Source organism: Lolium rigidum, chromosome 1, assembly GCF_022539505.1.
Source record: "Lolium rigidum isolate FL_2022 chromosome 1, APGP_CSIRO_Lrig_0.1, whole genome shotgun sequence".
NCBI classification, from domain to species: domain Eukaryota; kingdom Viridiplantae; phylum Streptophyta; class Magnoliopsida; order Poales; family Poaceae; genus Lolium; species Lolium rigidum.
Window position 1 is genome coordinate 139,490,756 of NC_061508.1, and position 18,897 is coordinate 139,509,652.

General features: G+C 44.5%; 2 protein-coding genes across 2 annotated transcripts; both read left to right on the top strand.

Moving 5' to 3' along the window:
- Positions 1-618: 618 nt before the first annotated feature.
- On the top strand, positions 619-6,144 carry LOC124679693. The gene is made up of 10 exons (XM_047215279.1): positions 619-1,089; positions 1,197-1,264; positions 1,827-1,897; positions 2,638-2,880; positions 3,488-3,651; positions 3,828-3,883; positions 3,982-4,034; positions 4,148-4,256; positions 4,596-4,693; positions 5,807-6,144. Exons 1-10 carry the CDS (start codon positions 731-733, stop codon positions 5,876-5,878), a joined length of 1,293 nt encoding a protein of 430 aa, XP_047071235.1. The 5' UTR covers positions 619-730; the 3' UTR covers positions 5,879-6,144.
- A 1,657-nt stretch (positions 6,145-7,801) lies between these two features.
- On the top strand, positions 7,802-15,816 carry LOC124679855 (protein ecdysoneless homolog). The gene is made up of 5 exons (XM_047215288.1): positions 7,802-8,976; positions 9,331-9,663; positions 12,992-13,131; positions 13,289-13,446; positions 15,370-15,816. Exons 1-5 carry the CDS (start codon positions 7,808-7,810, stop codon positions 15,544-15,546), a joined length of 1,977 nt encoding a protein of 658 aa, XP_047071244.1. The 5' UTR covers positions 7,802-7,807; the 3' UTR covers positions 15,547-15,816.
- Positions 15,817-18,897: the final 3,081 nt, after the last annotated feature.

Here is an 18,897-nt window from a genome sequence, read left to right on the forward strand (position 1 = left end):
AAAGGTAAACTAACTATTCTTTAAAGCCTTATAACCCAATTATATGGCTTTTTATGCTATAAGGTGAGTAAAATGATTTTTGCTATAAAACTATAAGTGCTGAAAATAAAATACGAGGAGTAAAACTAGTGCAAGAAAAGTAAGTGAGATACAATGAAGTAACTCAATGGAGTAAGTGTTCATATAAATTGATATTTTATTTGTGTGGTCATAGTTAGGCCTTGTTTAGTTCTTTCGTATTTTTTTTCCCAATGGGTATGGAGATGGGAGGGGATTTGATGTCCACCCAATCCCCTCAAATACCCTTTCCCAAAAATACACTAATATGATGGAGAGTTTTTAATTTAGGTAAAAAAATATGGGGATGAGTGGGGATATCTCGGAATTATTTCGTTTAAAACCAGAGAGGGATTCTCCGAGATACGAAATAATCCCCTATCATCTCATATATACTCTAGAGGTAACCACGGCCTTAGTTAGTATGCCGCCTACTTTATCTTTACAGCCCCGTCCAGGCAAATTATTATTCTTGCTAATAATCTATTTTTTCATAGGAAAACAAACAGTTCGCCCTTTCGTCACCGTCGTTGCACAGTACAAATCATTGTCATCTTTCCTGCTCGGCCGAAGCTTCTCCGTCCTCAGCTCCACCTTCCCTCCGAAGCAACTACCACCGCCGCATCTAGGTCTCGGAGCAAGCCCCACTCCACTCATCCCACCTCCTCGTCGGATGATCGCCGCCGGCACAGCCTCGATGGGCCGTGCCGCCACTCCAACAACCCCCGGGTCCCAGTCCCGCTGGCCGCGTGCCGTCGCGAGGCTCCGCCTGGCGCTCCGTCCCCCAGCCGCGGAGAGTGGTAGCAGCGGGCGCTGGATGGGCTGCTTCAGGCCAGCGCCGGTGCCCGCGCCGTCAGCGTCGGCGGTTGCGGTGGCGGTGAAGGAGGCGAAGCGGAAGGGGCCGGAGGTGGAGATGGAGCCAGCGCGCGGCGGAGGGGAGGACGTCTGGAGCGCTCAGGCCGAGGTGGAGGTAGAGCAGGGCGGGGTATTCCCCGAGCACCTCGTCGTCATGGTCAATGGCCTCGTGGGGAGGTGAATCCGAGTATACTGTTTATTTTGGTCGTCTTTGCGCGCGGTCGGTTTGTGCAACTTTGGAGACTGTTGGTTTCAGTGCCTAAATTTGATCCATTGGATTACAGCGCGGATGACTGGAAGTTTGCCGCACAGCAGTTCGTGAGGCGGATGCCAGACAAAGTGATCGTTCATCGTGAGTAACCCAAATCCACATGCTATGGGACTTGGTGTTGGCTTTCTAAAAAAACGTAGTTATCTTCTGAACTATATTGCTAGGTAGAGTAAGATATTGCCATTTGTCTGCGTGCACCTGTATGAGAGTGTTGCCGCTTCATGATAGCTAAAAAATCGAATCGTTATTTGGTAGTTGGAGTTCTATGGAATCTAGACTTGTGCTGAAGAAATATAGTTGAGATTTAGAAACAAAGTTAACCGAATATTAAGTGCCTGTGTGAGATTAAACAGATAACAACTGTCAAGTTTGATTAGTAAGTGGGAGAACCATCAAAATTAGTAAAGATTAAAATCTGCATGGGCCAATGCTATTTTATCTGTAGTATTATTTGCTTATGTTGTATGTAGCATCTGCTTTGGTACCAGTGTGATTCAGAACATGACCGGAGGTCATTCACGTTTTCCTTATTGGTCCAGATTTAAAGAAACTCTGCACTGCAGGAACATATGATACATCCTTTTTTCTGCCTTTTCTTTATTGTTTTCCTATAAGGAGATTTAGACCGTGGTTTTTCATGCAGGGAGTCAATGCAACTCTGCTACACAGACATTTGATGGAGTCGACTTGATGGGGGAAAGATTAGCGAACGAGGTACTTGTTCTGACTATGGGCCTCTTTGATTCAAAGATTTTTTATCGAAAGCTGAAGGATTGGAGACCTTAGGAGTTTTCCTATGCGAGTTGTTTGATTTGTAAGATTTAATCCGATAGGATTTTTCCCAAGTATTCTGTTACACTACATTTCATAGGAAATGTGGCATACTTAGTCTTAGGAATAGCTAAGACAGATTGTTGGCGGCACTCTTACTGTCTGTTTCATCGATCCATCTTGTTTCTGCCTTCCTAATGTGAATTAAACCCATTGGCGCATGGTTTTCTTGACTACTTGTTATTGTGCATACATAAAGATCTTGTTGATGTGAAATGTGTTATTTTGTGGAAGTTTGTATCTTGTATACAACACCTGCTTTTTAAGTTGATATTTTGTTAGATGATGGAAGCGAACAACTCCCCAGGCCTGCACCTAAGCTGATAAATCACAAACTAGTTGTGGTTAATTGCATAGCATGTAGATTGATGGCAAATTGTTACTAGCTGATTAATTATAAACTAGAGGTGATAGCATGATAAGTTGTTACTAATCAAACTTCACTCTCTGAGTTGATAAGTACCATCTGAGATTAAACCAAGACAAACTAGAGTTGCTAAGTACCCTCTGGTATTATACCAAGACAAACTAGATCCATTGATCTTATCTGCTTTTTTTTATTAATGAAAGAACTAAGCTTTCATGACATCATTTCAAATTCGTAAATAATGGAACAAATATAGGTTCTATCAGTTGTCGAGCAAAGAAGAGGCGTGAAGAAGATCTCAATTGTGGCACACTCTCTAGGCGGTCTTGTTGCAAGATACGCTATTGGAAGGCTTTATGAACGCAATACCCGAATTACATCTCCTGTTGGGAACAGCCGAAATGAAGGTGAACGATTAGAGGGGCTCATTGCCGGCTTAGAACCTATGAATTTTATAACCTTCGCATCACCACATCTGGGTTCAAGTGGAAACAAACAGGTAACACTGATCTCTTTCATTGTTTTATAAACTCGAATTTGATTGCTTAACTGTCTCTTTCACTGGTTTATACTTTATACCCACTTGAGCTATATAGAAGAGAGAATCAATTGGTACACTTCATTCATTGCAATCATTATTTAGTGCAACTAGCCTGGTGTCCCGGGCAATTGTGAGGGGAACATCTTAATTATTTAGGTACAATTATGAAGATCTGTTGGCTGTTTAGGTGTAGTTATGAAGATCTGTTCTGTTGGATATGTTTGTGTACAATTATGAAGATCTAACGGTTGTAATCCATAAATATAAAAGGGTCCACTAAATCAGATCTCTTTATTTTTCTACCGCATTGTGATTTGAGTGCATAATAGATTAGTGGAGTCATGTATTTGATATTTAATCTTAAGCTATGGAAAACCTGTACAAAGATACAAATTTCTGAAAGTTATTAACTAGTCATACAAGTTAATAGGTATTATTTTCTTATTTAAAATTAATTTTGATTGTCCAAATAGAGCAAGTAAGAACTTCAATTTCAAATTGAAATAAAGCAAGAGCATTCAAATGCTTCAGTAATGTTAGTCTCATGTTCAGATTCTTCCACCAGCTCCCTTTTCTATGTGGCTTGCCTTTCCTGGAGAGAAGAGCGTCAGAAACTGCACATTTGCTTGTTGGAAGAACTGGAAAGCATTTATTCCTTACAGACAGTGATGATGGAAGGCGTCCACTTCTGCTTCAAATGGTTGATGACTGTGATGACATAAAATTCAGGTTATTTTCTGTATGCTCCTCCTTTTGTCTTCAAATATTCTTTTTAGGGCATCTTCATATTGTTGTTGAGTTGTATAGAAATGAATTTATTTTCAGCATATTGTCCATTAGCTGTCCAAAGAAGTTCTAGCATGTATAGGACATCATGTCCTAGTGTAACATGTTCTCCTGTGCAGATCAGGATTGCGCTCTTTCAAACGACGTGTGGCATATGCGAATGCGAATTTTGACCGTATCCTTTAACTTCTTGAATGACAAACTTGCGTTCATTGTTTATTCTGAATTGCACATTTTACTTCTGACTATATACCCACTTAACCAGCTTCAAAGATATGGTGGGGTGGAGAACATCATCAATCCGGCGTCAACACGAGTTGCCAAAAGTATGTATCAGTAATGGTTTCATGTTTATGGTTTCTTCCCTGTAAGTAAACCTTCTGATTTTTATTTGCACTTCCTGTTGCATGTGTTTACCTTTCTTCAACCCTTTTGACAGCACCGACTTCTTGTTCGTGATGAGAAGTATCCACATATTGTTCATGTTGATAGAGGAATTACAAACAGTAATGAAACCGAAGTCAATGCTAATCTCTATGACCCAGAAGGTATGTTGAATTTCTGTTGTCTGCTCTTCACTTGAGATGTAGGAACTAAGAGTCTAAGAAGAGCCATTTAACATTTTTTTGTTCTCATTATGGTTGCATACCGTGTAGTTTGCAGTCTCTTCTGATTGAGTTAGTACATTGAACCTTTTGGGATTTTTTTACCAGTTTTATTAAGTTTGGTTGCATGGACTGATTTTGATGCTTTTATCAGTTTCCCGCATGCCCAGTTTAAAATTACTTTGAGATTATCTTCATAACGAGCTGCTAGCTCGCCCAAACTTGTTAAGTCATTGTTCATCAGTTGTTGACAAGTGACTATATTTTCCTTTGCATGTCCAGAGGAGATGATAAGAGGCCTGACACAAGTACCGTGGGAACGTGTTGATGTGAGCTTCCAGAAAAGTGGTCAAAGATTGGTTGCTCATAACACCATACAGGTACTATTTTTCACCTTTTGAATCTCCTGCCTGTATTTTGAGCAAAGTATTGTTTACATTGTTTTATTTTTTTTGCGAAAATTCTGCTGATCTATTAATAATCATCAGTAGCAGTACAAACAGCCCCAAAAGTAATAAAAATTACAGATAGGTCTTTGGACCACCTAGAGACCAGTACAAACTCTAGCACGAGCTGAAGGTGCGCCGCCGTCCTCGCCCCTCCATCACCGGAGCCAGGCAAAGCTTGTCGTAGTAGACAGGCGGGGCCCCTAAGGACCAGCGCACCACAGCAACAACCATCACCAATGATGATAATCGTAGATCGAAAGAGACTGAGACTGACCTGAAACCACACCAACGAATAAAAAACCTGACCAGATCCCATCAGATCTGGGCACACGACTCCGCCACCCCCCTCCGATGACGCTAGACGCACCACCGGAGTGAGGATAGGGCGGGGACGACCTTATTCTGACTTCAGATGTAGCCGCCGCCTCACCATCCCGAAAAAGACACTGGAAAACAACCTAAACAAAGAGCGAAAACCCTCCCGCCAGCGAGGGGTCGTGGTCTGCCACACCTCCAAGGCCCCAAGGCCACCGGAGGCGGAGCGGACCAACGGCATCGCTGGCGAAGGGAACGGAACCCTAGATGAGTTCTCCTGGTCGCCTTCCAATCCTCTAGAGACCTGTACCGATTCGTGAAAAACAGTATCGTTTTCATTATTGGCATCGCAATAATCACTTTGAATCTTGCTGCTTCCATCTAGGGGCATCTGAACTTTGCTCGCAGAATCTGAGTGGCATTCTTTTAGTTGCATGTGAATCTAGTCCAATGCACTCTGATATCATTAGCATAAAGAGCTTGCATGACATTGATACCCATGTTCTAGTATATTCGACAGGAGGATAATTTACATATACTAATTCAGTACTTATAAAGAAGAAACATAAAGAACGTGAAGTGAAAATGACAATGGCTTAGTGGCAAAACCCTTTCAACAGTTTTTGGCCTTGATGTTCTGGATACCTCATTCACTGTTCCATACTAGAATATGCCGGTGTGACAATACTTACATTCTGATTGTACTTCTCTTTACTCTATCAACGTCAGGTGAAGAGCTATTGGCTTAACTCAGACGGAGCTGACGTTATCAACCATATGATGGATAATTTCCTCGCCTAGTTCATGAATTCTAGAGTGCACTGCACCAATATTTCTGCTGATTTTCTTTACAAGACAGTTCAATTTTCCATAGGCAATTTGACCTTGTAGGTTATACATTCTTTTTTTGTTCCACTCAAGTTTCAATATTGATTCTTTAGGTTTCATGTGCTCCAGATGCAGGTTAGACTCCAGCCTTTTTTACCTTTCTTTCTGATCCACATTCCTCCGTGTCAACAAAGCTCCAAAGTGTAATTATAATCTGCCCCTACCTTTTTTTTGTATTATTGAAGTGAGCATACTTACATGCAACACGGCAACCTAGTTAACGCTGCTCAGCCCATAGTGCCTGCAGAATTTAAACTGACTATCTGCCAGAAAGCTCCAAAGTGTAATTATAATCTACCCCTACCTTCTTTTTGTACTAGTGAAGTGAGCATACTTACGTGCAACACTGCAACCTGGTTAACTGACTCAGCTCAGCCCATAGGGCCTGCAGAATTTAAACTGCCTTAGCTGCCAGTTTTGAAAAATTGTGGATTCTTACACCCTAGCCATCACTTTGGTCTCACTCCCACATCGGGCAAGATCACATCATGCAGTCCTCTGTCCGGTGCTGTTGCATGTGTGAAGCTTGAGATGAAGGAGTTAGGAGTTCATGGATCTGTGTGAGCTATTTGTGGGATCAGACTGTACTTTCCCGACGCGCAACATCACGATCTGCATCCGTGCATCTATTGGTAATACCGGTTGTTGGCTTGATCTCGGGTATACCACGTATGAAAAAGATTTTTGTTGCAAGCATTACATCTCTATGTGGCCCAATATTTTGTGCATTGTACTTCGTGTTGTATTCCATGAAATGCATTCGGTTCTCTGTGTTGTTCGTGCAGTGTACTTCATGTTGTGTACTTAGTGCAATGTACTTTGTTGTGTGCAGTATATTTTATACACTTCATAGGCAAATATTCTTGTATTTCGTAAATACTTTGTTTGTGTGCAGTGTATTTCATACACTTCATAGGCAAATATTCTTGTATTAGGTGTACCGCTACTCTTCGTTCGTGGTCTGCACTGCATAAGGTGGAGAACCGTGACCTGTTTACGGAGGTCTGTACACGGTTGGAGGACACGGTGAGGGCTACTTTTTCTCTACATGGGTGGCAACATAATCTACGGATTGGACCTCCGTTTTCACCTTAGACGTTTTTACATTCTCTCAGGCTGATATGTAATTCGCTTTTTTTAGCACTCTAGATTATCCATATCATTGAGACTCTTTAAACGGCTGTGTGCATTTTAGCTATGCAGAGGTCGGGTGTAATTGCTTATTACGAGTAATAAAGCGCCCATTATAAAAAAAATCTTGTATTTTGTAAAATTGCGAAATAAAATAAATAAAAAGGTAGAAAAAATTATTTCTACCTTGGGAGAGCTTCCGGGAGTTTTCCAAGGTAGTTTTCCTTGAAATTAGAACAAATTTATATTTTATCCCGTACACAAGTCACAACAAAATGTAGTTTTCCTTGAAATTATATGAGTAAGCATGGGGTATTAATATTTACACGTGATCATTTGATATGATTTTTGTGACATCTTAAATGTCCCTTTTCATTAGGCAGGAGCATGTGCTCTGGGATCAGTTCTGAATTTCCGTATTTGCCCGCAAAATAAGTAATCTGCCGACTGCCGATGGTGATGATCTGTTGGATTGCTTCAGACGGAATGAAGGATGGGCTCGGGCCTAAAAGCGCCGCTTCGGTGCTGAACTAGCCCCGAAAGTTGGTCGGCCCATTATCCTATTTGGTCGGCACCCATCATCGCCAAATCTAGCGCCTTCTGGCACCGCCCACCCGCTGGGCCTTCCGGATATATTCTCCGTTAGAAAAGAACTTCTGCCGGCAGCGCCGCCCCAAACGTCACTCGCGCCGCTGCAGCACTCGAATCCCCATGGCCGCCGCCGGCGCCTCCTCCTCCAACCCCTTCCCGTTCCCTCCCCGCCGGCCGCCGGACGACACCCTCTTCTACGCCATCTACCCGCTGCCCCTCCCCACGGGCCTCCCTCCCGCCGCTCTCCTCGCCTCGCTGCAGTCCCTCCACCTCGCCCTCCTCTCCCACCTGGCCCCCTTCCTCTCCTCCCACCTCTTCCACCGCGACCCCTTCACCCTCTCCCTCCCCGCCGACCCGTCCTCCGCCTGCTCCCTCTGCTCCTCGCCCCCCGCCATCCCCCACCTCCACGGCGCGCTCCGCTTCGGGGACTCCCTCCCGGACGAGTGGCTCGCCGTCGCCCTCCTCTTCGCCCTCACCCGCGCCTTCCCGGACACCGCCGCGCGCGCCTGGGACTCCGACGGCGACTTCCTCCTCATCGAGGCCGCCTTCGCGCTCCCGCGCTGGCTCGACCCGGACACGGCCCCGAACCGCGTCTTCATCTTCCGCGGCGAGCTCCACATCCTCCCGCCCTCCCTCTTCCCCTCCACGCCCTCCCTGGCCGCCGCCCTCCGCGCCGTCCACGACCCCTCCGTCCCCACCCGCGCCCCCGACGCCGTCCAGGCCGCCATCCAGCGCCGCATCTCCGGGAACCTGCCCGAGATGGCCGCGGAGAACCTCCACACGGCGCGCGTCGTCGTGCCGGCGCCCGTCGCGAAGCTCCTCAAGGAGGAGCCCTGCCTGGTCGCGCGCGCGGTCGAGGGGTTCTACGACCGGGACGTAGACACCATGAAGCACGCCGCCAGGATGAGCACGTTCCTCAAGGGTCCTGCCGGGGACGGGGTTGAGATGGTGAGGACCTCCGTGCGGTTGACGCGGGCGATGTATGCCCAGCTCATGCAGCAGAGCTTCCAGGCGCCCAGGGGCTACCCCATGCCGAGGAGGGAGGAGGGTCCCGACAGGTGGGTGGAAGCGGAGCTGGGGATGAAGATTGCGTGTGGGTTCGAGATGATGTACCAGGAGAGGCGCCACGAGGTGGAGGAAGGGAAGGGGAGCACATGGGAGGTTTACCGCAAGAGCTTGGAGGCGACCGGGTGCTTCGAGGGGTTGCTTCCTGGTTCAAAGGAGTATAAGAGGGTCATGGAGGATGCAATGCAGTATTACAAGACCTCCAGTTTGTTCTCACGAACAAGGTAATTTTATTGTAGCTCAATAGTTTCAACCCTTAAAAATTATGTCTATTTTGATTGTCATCTATCTGTTTCTACTGGAATTACATCTGAGAGAAATAACTACGGTATACTTTTTAGCAGCCGGCATGAGCGCTGCCTTTTCATTAAGAACACTAGAAATAATATTTACAGAGGGTACCATGTTTGTTAAGGGGAATCATCATGAAAAACCCAGAATATTCTGTAACCAAAAGTATTGAATGCTATCAAGCACAATTCTTGAGGCTACCTGATTTAAAAGGTCACGACCTCAGTTACCATGCATAATGTGAATTCCAGCACTGTTCTGACAGACACTTCTGTGGTATTTCACAGGGAGATACTAAGTACACCTGTGCATCGAATAGATGAAATCCTTGCGATGCCGTACTCAGCTGAAGATTTTCAAGGCATTAACCTTCCTCCGAGTGATGATGATTCTTGGCTTCGTAATGGGGAGGATGAGTTGAATGCTGAACTTCATGAGAGGCAGAAGGAAATAGAAGAGTACGAGGCTTTGAAGAAGCATACAAAGGGTCAGAAACAAAATGATTCCAGCAGTTCTAGCTCCCAGCCAAACGAGTTTAATCTTGGAGAAATCACGGAATCCATGCAGGACTTTGTTCGAAAAATGTCAAGCTTTGAGGGAGCCGAAGTTCCGTCAAACAGGTTCTCTTCTAGACTCATTTGTGATCTTTCTATTCCATGCTTGGCTACTTTTGGTATTATGCCTTCCTTTCGGGAGCACTTAGTTATACTTTTGGATGCAACAGTTAGTTGAAAGCATCTTTCTTGTATATATGACAGCAAAATCATGCTGTGATTAGTAAAGATTACCATGCTAAATGTTCCATAGCGAAGCACATCGACCACAAATGGGCGGCTGAGCACCACCAGCAAAACTGTCATCTTAAAGAATACCTTGTTTCAGTGAAATGTGTACATTATTTGGAAACATCGAACATAAAATATGATAAATGTGAAGTGCAAACTGGTAGATCCTTAGATTCATGGCATTCTTGTGAATTTAATTGCCAGGTGGAAATCAAGTACCCCAGCACTGTAGTGTGCAACCTTGTAATATGTTTTTTTTTGCGCTGGATACATGTCCTGGTTCATTTTTTTATAGCTTATATCAGACCTGACATTTGAGAAAAGAGCATTGTTTGCTGCCTTGACAGAACAGCTCAAGGATTTACACCTTTTCTGTCAGTGTTCCCTCTCTGTTCTCTGTTCGCTCTGTTCTCTCCTTTGAGTAAAACAGAAAATGAGGGACTAGCACTTCAGAGGAGAACACACGATAGTTTCAGGCAACGGATGCCTTCTTCCTCTATTAGCTTATGTAGCAACGGATGCTACACAATATACTTGGCAATGAATGCCTACAGACTTAGCGCAACCCATGCTTGCCCCAACAACCTATGCTAGGGCCCCATGCTTACCCCAGCAACCTATGCTAGGATAGCAACCCATGCTTAGTTTTCCTTCTTACATGGGAGGGGTCATACCCCTATTTATACTTGTACATGACCCTTTAGATTGTTGCCATTGTTAAGGAGTATTAGTATTGGTCTAGGTCTCTATGAGTCCGTATTTGTCTAGGTTTACTATTCTTGTGCCTCAAGTCTTTTGTACTATATATTGTGGCTTTTGGTCCCCTGGTAATACAAGTTGCTGTTTGTCTAACATGGTATCAGAGCCTGGTTAGGGTTTCCGCACGTCGCAACTTCCGTGCTGCAATTTTTTTTTCTTTTGCCGTCTCGTCATTCATCAACTGCTCCGACGCCGCTGCGTCTGTCTACCTACACCTGCGTGTGCTGCTCATCTGTCGACTGTTGCTCACGATGGATCTCCCTGCCCTGCTTTTCCTCTTCCCGTTCGTTGCGCTGCTGCTCGTCACCCGAGTTTTCCTTCGTGATCTAGATCCATCTGGTCGATGCTCTCCTACCTGCAAGACCTATGTTTGGTCGTTGACTGCTGCTGATGGAAAGGTTGGCTCCCAGATCGAGTCGCCCCGTCCACGTATGATTTGGCTGATCCCGATTCCGATGGATTCCTGTGCCCTCCGCCATGGCCGCCGCCTGTCCGGGCCTCCGCTGGCCGCCCAGGTCGCCGTTCGCCCTCGAAGCTCATAGTGGAGTACCCATGGCTGTCGGTTTCCCTTGGTGTGGCTGCCGTTCGTGAGCTGCTGCTGGTTGCCGTTCCGCTCTTCGTGGGCGTTGACTTGCCTGGCCGTCTTCTGGGCCATGCTGGGCTGCTCTTGTTGGTCTGCACGTGAATTACTTGGGCTGCTGCTGCAAAATAGTGTCATGTCTGTCATTCGGCACTGTCTCTCTTCACTCTTCAGTGATATTCGACGGTGTATGTTTCGACTTTATCTTGCTTTAGTTCCCTTGGTGTGGCTGCCGTTCGTGAGCTGCTGCTGGTTGCCGTTCCGCTCTTCGTGGGCGTTGACTTGCCTGGCCATCTTCTGGGCCATGCTGGGCTGCTCTTGTTGGTCTGCACGTGAATTACTTGGGCTGCTGCTGCAAAATAGTGTCATGTCTGTCATTCGGCACTGTCTCTCTTCACTCTTCAGTGATATTCGACGGTGTATGTCTCGACTTTATCTTGCTTTAGTTCTTCCGCTGCATCCACCAAATTCGTTGATCTGTCGTGTCTCTCTTGTCATGCGAGTCCGCCATACCTTTATATGTCAGCCTGCCGCTGCTGCTTGGTCATCTGTGGCTTGATTTTCTTGATGTGCCATCTTTCGACAGCCCATCTTCTTGTGGGTGTGTGTCTTTCTTGGATGCACCATTTGTTGCATTGTCATTGATCTACGCACTTTTCTTTTTTCCATTGTCCCTTGGTGTCCACGTATATGCCTCTTGAGCTGTACCTCTGAGTCACCGGTCCACGTATAGGCCTCTTGAGCCATACCTCTGAGGCCACATTGATTTGTCTTCCCATCATACCTGAGGGGGGCATTCTTGTGCTATGATCTTTCAGTGACATGTTCTTCTTCTTCTGGCCGTCTTCCAGCTTGTGTCGATCTCTTCTTCGATCGGCTTGACTCAACAGGTTTTGAAGACTCTTCGTGCTACGATGACACTCAAGATGCGGATTTGGATTATCATTTTTTTTTGTAGTTTTGCCTTTCTTCAGATGCAATGCTATTGCATACGCTTTGCATTTGAGGGGGAGTGTTAAGGAGTATTAGTATTGGTCTAGGTCTCTATGAGTCCGTATTTGTCTAGCTTTACTATTCTTGTGCCTCAAGTCTTTTGTACTATATATTTTGGCCTTTCGTCCCCTGGTAATACAAGTTGCTGTTCGTCTAACAGCCATGTGGCACAGTCCAAACCCTACAGTACACCATACTTCTAGAGTACTCTACAAATTCTAGATCTTTCATACTACTCCTAAATATCTTTACTCTAGAACATTCGTAATTCTAGAGTTCCCCCTACAATACCTTGGATACTTCTAGACATGCCTACACAACCTATGTGCACTAATTCTAGAGTTCTCCCTACATGCCCTGGATACTTCTAGAACCGCTGACATGCCTATCTATCCAGTACACAACCAATGTGCCTTGTTCACTTACACAGGACACAACTCATGTGCCTTGTTCACACACAGCAAGCACACAACCTATGTGTGCTATTCACACAACAGCCTGCACACAACCTATGTGGGCAGGTCACATCATGACAAGATTACATTCTGGCTAACATTCTCCCCAATAGATGGAGTAGCTCCATTTCTCAGTTTCCAACGAATAGAATGGCTCTCAATCCCTTGTGCACACATGACTGTGATTAGAGATTATTTGTCTCACTAAAAACATACATGACTTATATCTCTAGCACATCCTAGATGAAATAGATTGCAGGACTTGTGATGTGTAACAATCTGTGAGGAATTAGACTCCTTTGCTTTAGCCATTTTATTATGCATCTATTCAGCTGGATGGTGATTTGGTATTGATCTACCTATTTTGTTCATGTAGGGAAGAGATGGAATCAGTGGACCTTGATGTCAACCAGTTCTTCAAGGCCATGGAATCAGTGCTAGGAAAGGTGTCGCAAGAGAAAGCCGGCAATGATGCTGAAACTGATAGAAAGTCCTCCTCGTCAGACATGGACTTTGGTATACTACCTTCTACTTCTCATTCCTTAATAAGTATCTGCAGTATTGTTATATATATTCTCATGTCTTTATTGCATTAGTCGTTAACTTTGATCTCTGAATTCGGTTTTGGTGTGAACTTGGTGTTACTAATTTGAAAATGTTCTCAACGGTGCAGATGATTCTGATTACGAGAATGATTCTGCTGAAGATGCTGGTGACAAGGATATGGATGATTCTTTTATGGAGTCATATTCAGATGCTTTGAATCAAGAGCTAAGTAACACAAGTATCAAAGAAACCTTTTCTCGAGCACCACATCACACCAATGATCAGGTAAACATTCTTTGGGGTCTTTTTTTGACCCGAAAACCACAAATCACACCAACAATGTTTAAGATAGGGCAGTACACTGTGATGGCTCGAACTTCTTCATTTTGGACAGTTATTAGTATGGTAGTTTGCTACGTTCACTGTGGCCTAGTTTTTAAGAAAATGAATAACTGAAAGTGATTTGTAAAAAACGCATCCTTCGATTGCATGTGTAGCATGTGGGGTTTAAATGTAGAAACAGATTACACACACACATACTCCGATAGATCAGAAATTCCTTTGGAACTTCCTCAAACACTAATAAGATTGAGTGCTCAAAGTGTACTATATTCTACCATGCCACAAATATGTAAAGATGTCAATATGCAGGATTGCTGTGAACACATAAAAACACTAAATTTGACTAGTTAGGTATCAAATATGCTGAACTGCCAAAACCCACAAATTTTATCATTTAGGGGCTGTTTAGATTGGTTGTAAAGTTTATGTGCCCACCGGTATTTAGTTCACAAGTGAGATGTAAATATTTCTCGGTGGCCGCACAAAAATTATAATCATTCCAAGAAGGCTGTTAGCTGTGAGAGAAGTCTATATACTCTATATTGTACCCCTTGAGCTTGTCCTTGAGCTTACATTACAACCCTGAAGTTTAGTTTGGTTTAAAATACCCCTCTTCTCTCTTTCCATTTGACTCGCTTTTGGCCTAGTCAACTCTTTGTCTCTCCTTTTCCATATAGCCAACTCAAACTGTTCGTTTTTCCTCTCCTTTTCCCCTATCCCTTCTGTTTTCTCTCGTGAGCTCTACTCTGTCCCAGTGTGCACGCTCCTCGATACGGCCCACCACCGGTTGCTGCTGGCAGGTTGTCTCCATGCTGCCACTCCTTGCTCTGCCCAGCCACGCCTTAAGGTGCCCCTGACACAATCACTTGCCCATTATCAGCATGTGAAGGAGCCTCGGTGTCTCCCTTGTTTATGTCGGCTGCACCGGCCATCCTGACAGTGCAGCTTCTGTTGCTGCTTCTTCTGGGTGTGGTAGCCTCATCCACATGCTAGTCACCGTGGCTGGCACCTTCTACCTGCTCTGCCGCCTGCAATTCCCCAGCTTCACCGTCTCCTGCGTCTGCCTCAACTTCTCGCCTGCTCCGGTTTTGCTGGTGGATTGCTCTAAACCCACACCCAGAAGTGCATCCCTCACTAATCTTTTTTTGCACAATCATCCCTCATTAATCTGTGCTTGTTGCTGAATCCACCTATTGTTACAGTCAGTTATTTTCTGAACTAGTGCATCGTAAAATCTTGCTACCATGCGGTGCAGTGCATTGTAGTTCTTATGTTTAATGTTGATAAATTGATGCTTTATTGGATAGTCGGCATTATTTTGACGCTTCTATTGTCCGGGTTTATTTTAAACCAAAATAAATTCTAGGGTCGTAATCTTAACTCAATGGCACGTTCAAGGCGGTAATATGGACTTATATCGTTAGCTGCGTGCGTCCTTTTTTTTCAGTTAATAGCAAATACCGAACTCCTCAAGGATAAATCATTAAATAAAGATACATAATATTTTATTTTTAACTTTGTCTGTTTGAGAAAAATCATTAATAGCAAAATCTTTTAAGGACACATACCGAACTCTTTTATTTGTTACTTCGTCTGGATTGGTTGCTTTTACTTTGGAATTGTTACTTCCATTTGGTTTTGCTATTTGGATCAATTTTGGTTCTATTTAAGTTCAGTTGTGTATCCAGCTTATCCGTCAGTCTTGCCATGTAGTATTTGCCAATTAAACAGAAATTTTATATCTGCACTTTTGTCATTTTGAATACTCAGTTAATAACTCTTTGACGCTGGTGTGTTTTTTCTTGCTAGAGATGCTGTTTATTTAACTGAACCAGTAATCCTAAGCAGCATTATTTTGCCTTGCAGGGTCCCTCAAATGCTGCTGATAGTGATGGGGAGATGGCTCCAGTTGATGTGGACTTAAACCTTGTCGAGAGCTTTCTTAACTCGTACTCGTCTCAACAAGGCCTTCCTGGGCCAGCTTCCAATCTGCTTGGACTTATGGGTGTAAAGGTACCTCCTCCGGATGGTAAAAAATTGTGATTTTGTGTTTTTCAGTGTACACGTGAAACTTCACTATATGGTGCTTAATTAGTTATGATGTTGTATCTTTTTATCTTCACTTCACAAAACATTGTTGTACGATCGCTAGAAAGAACGTTTACTATGACTAACCGACCAACCTATTATGGTGTGTGAACTTTGTATGAAGGACGTTTCAGAAAGAAAAAAAACAGTGTACAAATAGTTCTCTACCAGTTATCTTTCTCTGTTAGGGCCTCTTTGATTCATAGTAATATTGGTTGAAAAACATAGAAGTAGGGATTTTTTTTCTTTTCCTTTGGGTCTTGTTTGGTACTAGTGTTTTGCGGGGATAATACTCTAGAGTATTGGATGAACCTCTGCTGTTAGTCTGTTACCCAATCCCACAAAACCCATCCTCAATCTACTACTAGGTAGGGGTAGAGTATTGAGGATTGAATAAAATACACTAAAATTTTGGAAAAAAGTGGGGATCAGGGATTAAATTCACACTTACTCTAGCACCAAATATGTATTTAGAATAAGTGGGGATTTAAATTTTGGAGCGGATTATTCCCGCTAATTCCCACTAAAACTCTACCAAATAAGGCCTTGGTGAAACTACTCATTCATTTGATTTTTTTTCCCATTCTTTAAAAGAAATGGAGCATGATAGAAAAAGTGAAGGAGTTTTTTTTTTGGCTTAGGTTTTGAAGGGAAAGAAAGTAATTGTACAATCCAGTTAAATCTCTTTATTACACTCCTGTACACAAAACAGGCAAAGGCATGAATTGCATGATAGTGATCCAATCTTACTTTGTTCATTTATTTTAACCTTTATCATTTACCTCCTATGTTTATCCTATTTGTATGAATCAGATATCTAGTTCCGCAGAATTTCTGTGTTTTTCAATCTTTGTTTTGCACATGCAATCCTACCCTATTCGGCTATTCCTATGTACAGTATCTTCTATTCATGGGTTTTATGAATCATGCGGATTAGGCATTCTGCCACAGAAGAGTCCTTGCGTCGTTGCACCACTAAGGGCATCTCCACCGGCGTCCCGATAGCGATCCCGATAGCATTTTGGGAGCCGGCATCGAAAATGGGCTTGCACCGGTGCCCAAACGACGCCGGTCAATTTTGGAGCCCAATAGAATCGCCGGCAGCCCCGTGCCGGCCCATTCGCCAAGGGTGCGAATTGGGCGCACCGGCACCTCGCGGTACGTCTAAAAACGAGTGTGGGCTCCGCCTGGCAGCCAGACACACCGTTTTCCTACCTCCTACACACGCCCGAGCCGACTCCCATCCCTCTAGATCGCTACCGTCGTCGTCGCCGCCGCGCCCACCCTGCTTGCAATAGACACCGCCGATCGTCTAGGAACCGCCGTCCATCGACACGGCCGCCACCCCCTCGACCGGCGGCCGCTGTTTCGCCCGAGCTCGCCGCCACCGCGATAGTATCGCCCTGCCCGCAAGGTGTTCGTCCGATTGCCGTGATGAACAACGACGATGAGATGATGGTGCCGTTGTTCACGGAGGAGCAGAACGCTTAGGCTGTTCGGCGGCAACAGCAGCAGCTGATTCTGACGAACATGCTGCGCGTTCGCCAGCCTTTCTTCGTCGTGCCTCGGCGCGGCGGCTCCAAGCCAGGCAAGAGGAGGAACATCAACAGGCATCGTGAAGCCGGTGCAATGCTGCTTGACGCCGACTACTTCAACGACGACGCGACTCATTCGCCGAAGAAATTTCGGCGCCGGTTTAGGATGAACAAGGACCTGTTCTTGAAGATTGTCCATGGCGTCAGGGAGTACAACACGTACTTCATGGCTAAGAGAGACTGCACAGGTTTGTGGGGCTTCACCTCAATTCAGAAGTGCACTACTGCTATGCGCTGTCTTGCATACGAAGCTCCTCCAAATACAACCAATGACTATCTACGGATGGCCGAGTCGACATGCACAGAGAGTCTACAGATTCTGCCGAGCCGTCATTGCGGTGTTTGTCAAAGACTATTTGAGAGCACCAAAAGCAGATGATATAGCTCGGATCCTGCATAAGAATGCGACAAGAGGGTTTCCTGGGATGCTCGGAAGCATTGACTGTATGCATTGGGCTGGAAGAATTGCCCTTTTGCTTGGCGGGGGATCTACAAGGGTCATACTGGTGAGTGCAGTATCATTCTTGAGGCGGTGGTAGACCATGAGTTTTGGATTTGGCATGCATTTTTGGCATGGCAGGAACAAACAATGATATCAACGTGCTGCAGCGCTCTCCGGTGTTTGCCAGGCTGAGGGACAAGCTCCTGCCGTGAACTTTGAGGTAAACGACGACGCATACAACAAGGGGTACTATCTAGCTGATGGTATCTACCCGACGTATGCTACATTTGTGAAGACAATTCCCTCTCCATCAAACGAGATGCAAGCCTATTTTGCAACATGCCAGGAAGCAGCACGCAAGGATGTTGAGCGTGCTTTTGGGGTGCTTCAGCAGCGTTTCACCATTGTCAGGTACCTGCTCTCACTTGGTCTGAGGCACAGATGTGGGAGGTGATAAACGCATGTGTGATCATGCACAACATGATCATTGAGAACGAGCGCGACTAGCTGAGGTAGAGCATGTGCCCCAAGAATTCGCTGCTTTTCTTCATATGCACAATGAAATTCGAGATGCAGGTGTCCATGCACAGCTGAAGGCGGATCTAGCTGCGCATTTGTGGGCGAGGAGAGGAGCAGCCAACAATGCATGATTTTATTTCTATTTGTTTGCCTGGATGAATAATTTAAGTACTATTTGTTTGTTGAGTTGTATGAATAATTTAAGTACTATTTGTTTGTTGGGTTGTATGAATAATTTAAGTACTATTTGTTTGATTGATTGTACGAATAATTTAATTCTATTTGTGTGATTGTATGAATAAAATGTGATCGATATATTGTTTCAAAATATTATAAAAAAAAATTGGGGGCGCCGTTTGGGAGGTGCCGGTGTGGAAACGGCTTTCCCAAATGGAGGATGCAGTGCCGGCGCCCCCCAAACGAAAGATGCCGGCGCCCCTGCCGGCGCCTATTTGGAGGATACCGGTGGAGATGCTCTAACCTGCCTCTTGGATTCAAAGGATTTTCATATGAACTTTGGATGATTGGATCCTCAAAAAAAGAGCGTGCAGGTTATTGTATTCTTAATTGGATGGTACTAGCATTATACTTCATTCGTTCTGAAATAGTGTACATTCTATCTTCAAAATTTGTTCTAAAATACTCTACATTCTACTATTTAGTTAACAACAAAATGTGATTTTGCTTTCTTTATTAGATGTTGATATTTTTGATGTAGATTGAATTGGTTGTTCACATATTTAAATAATA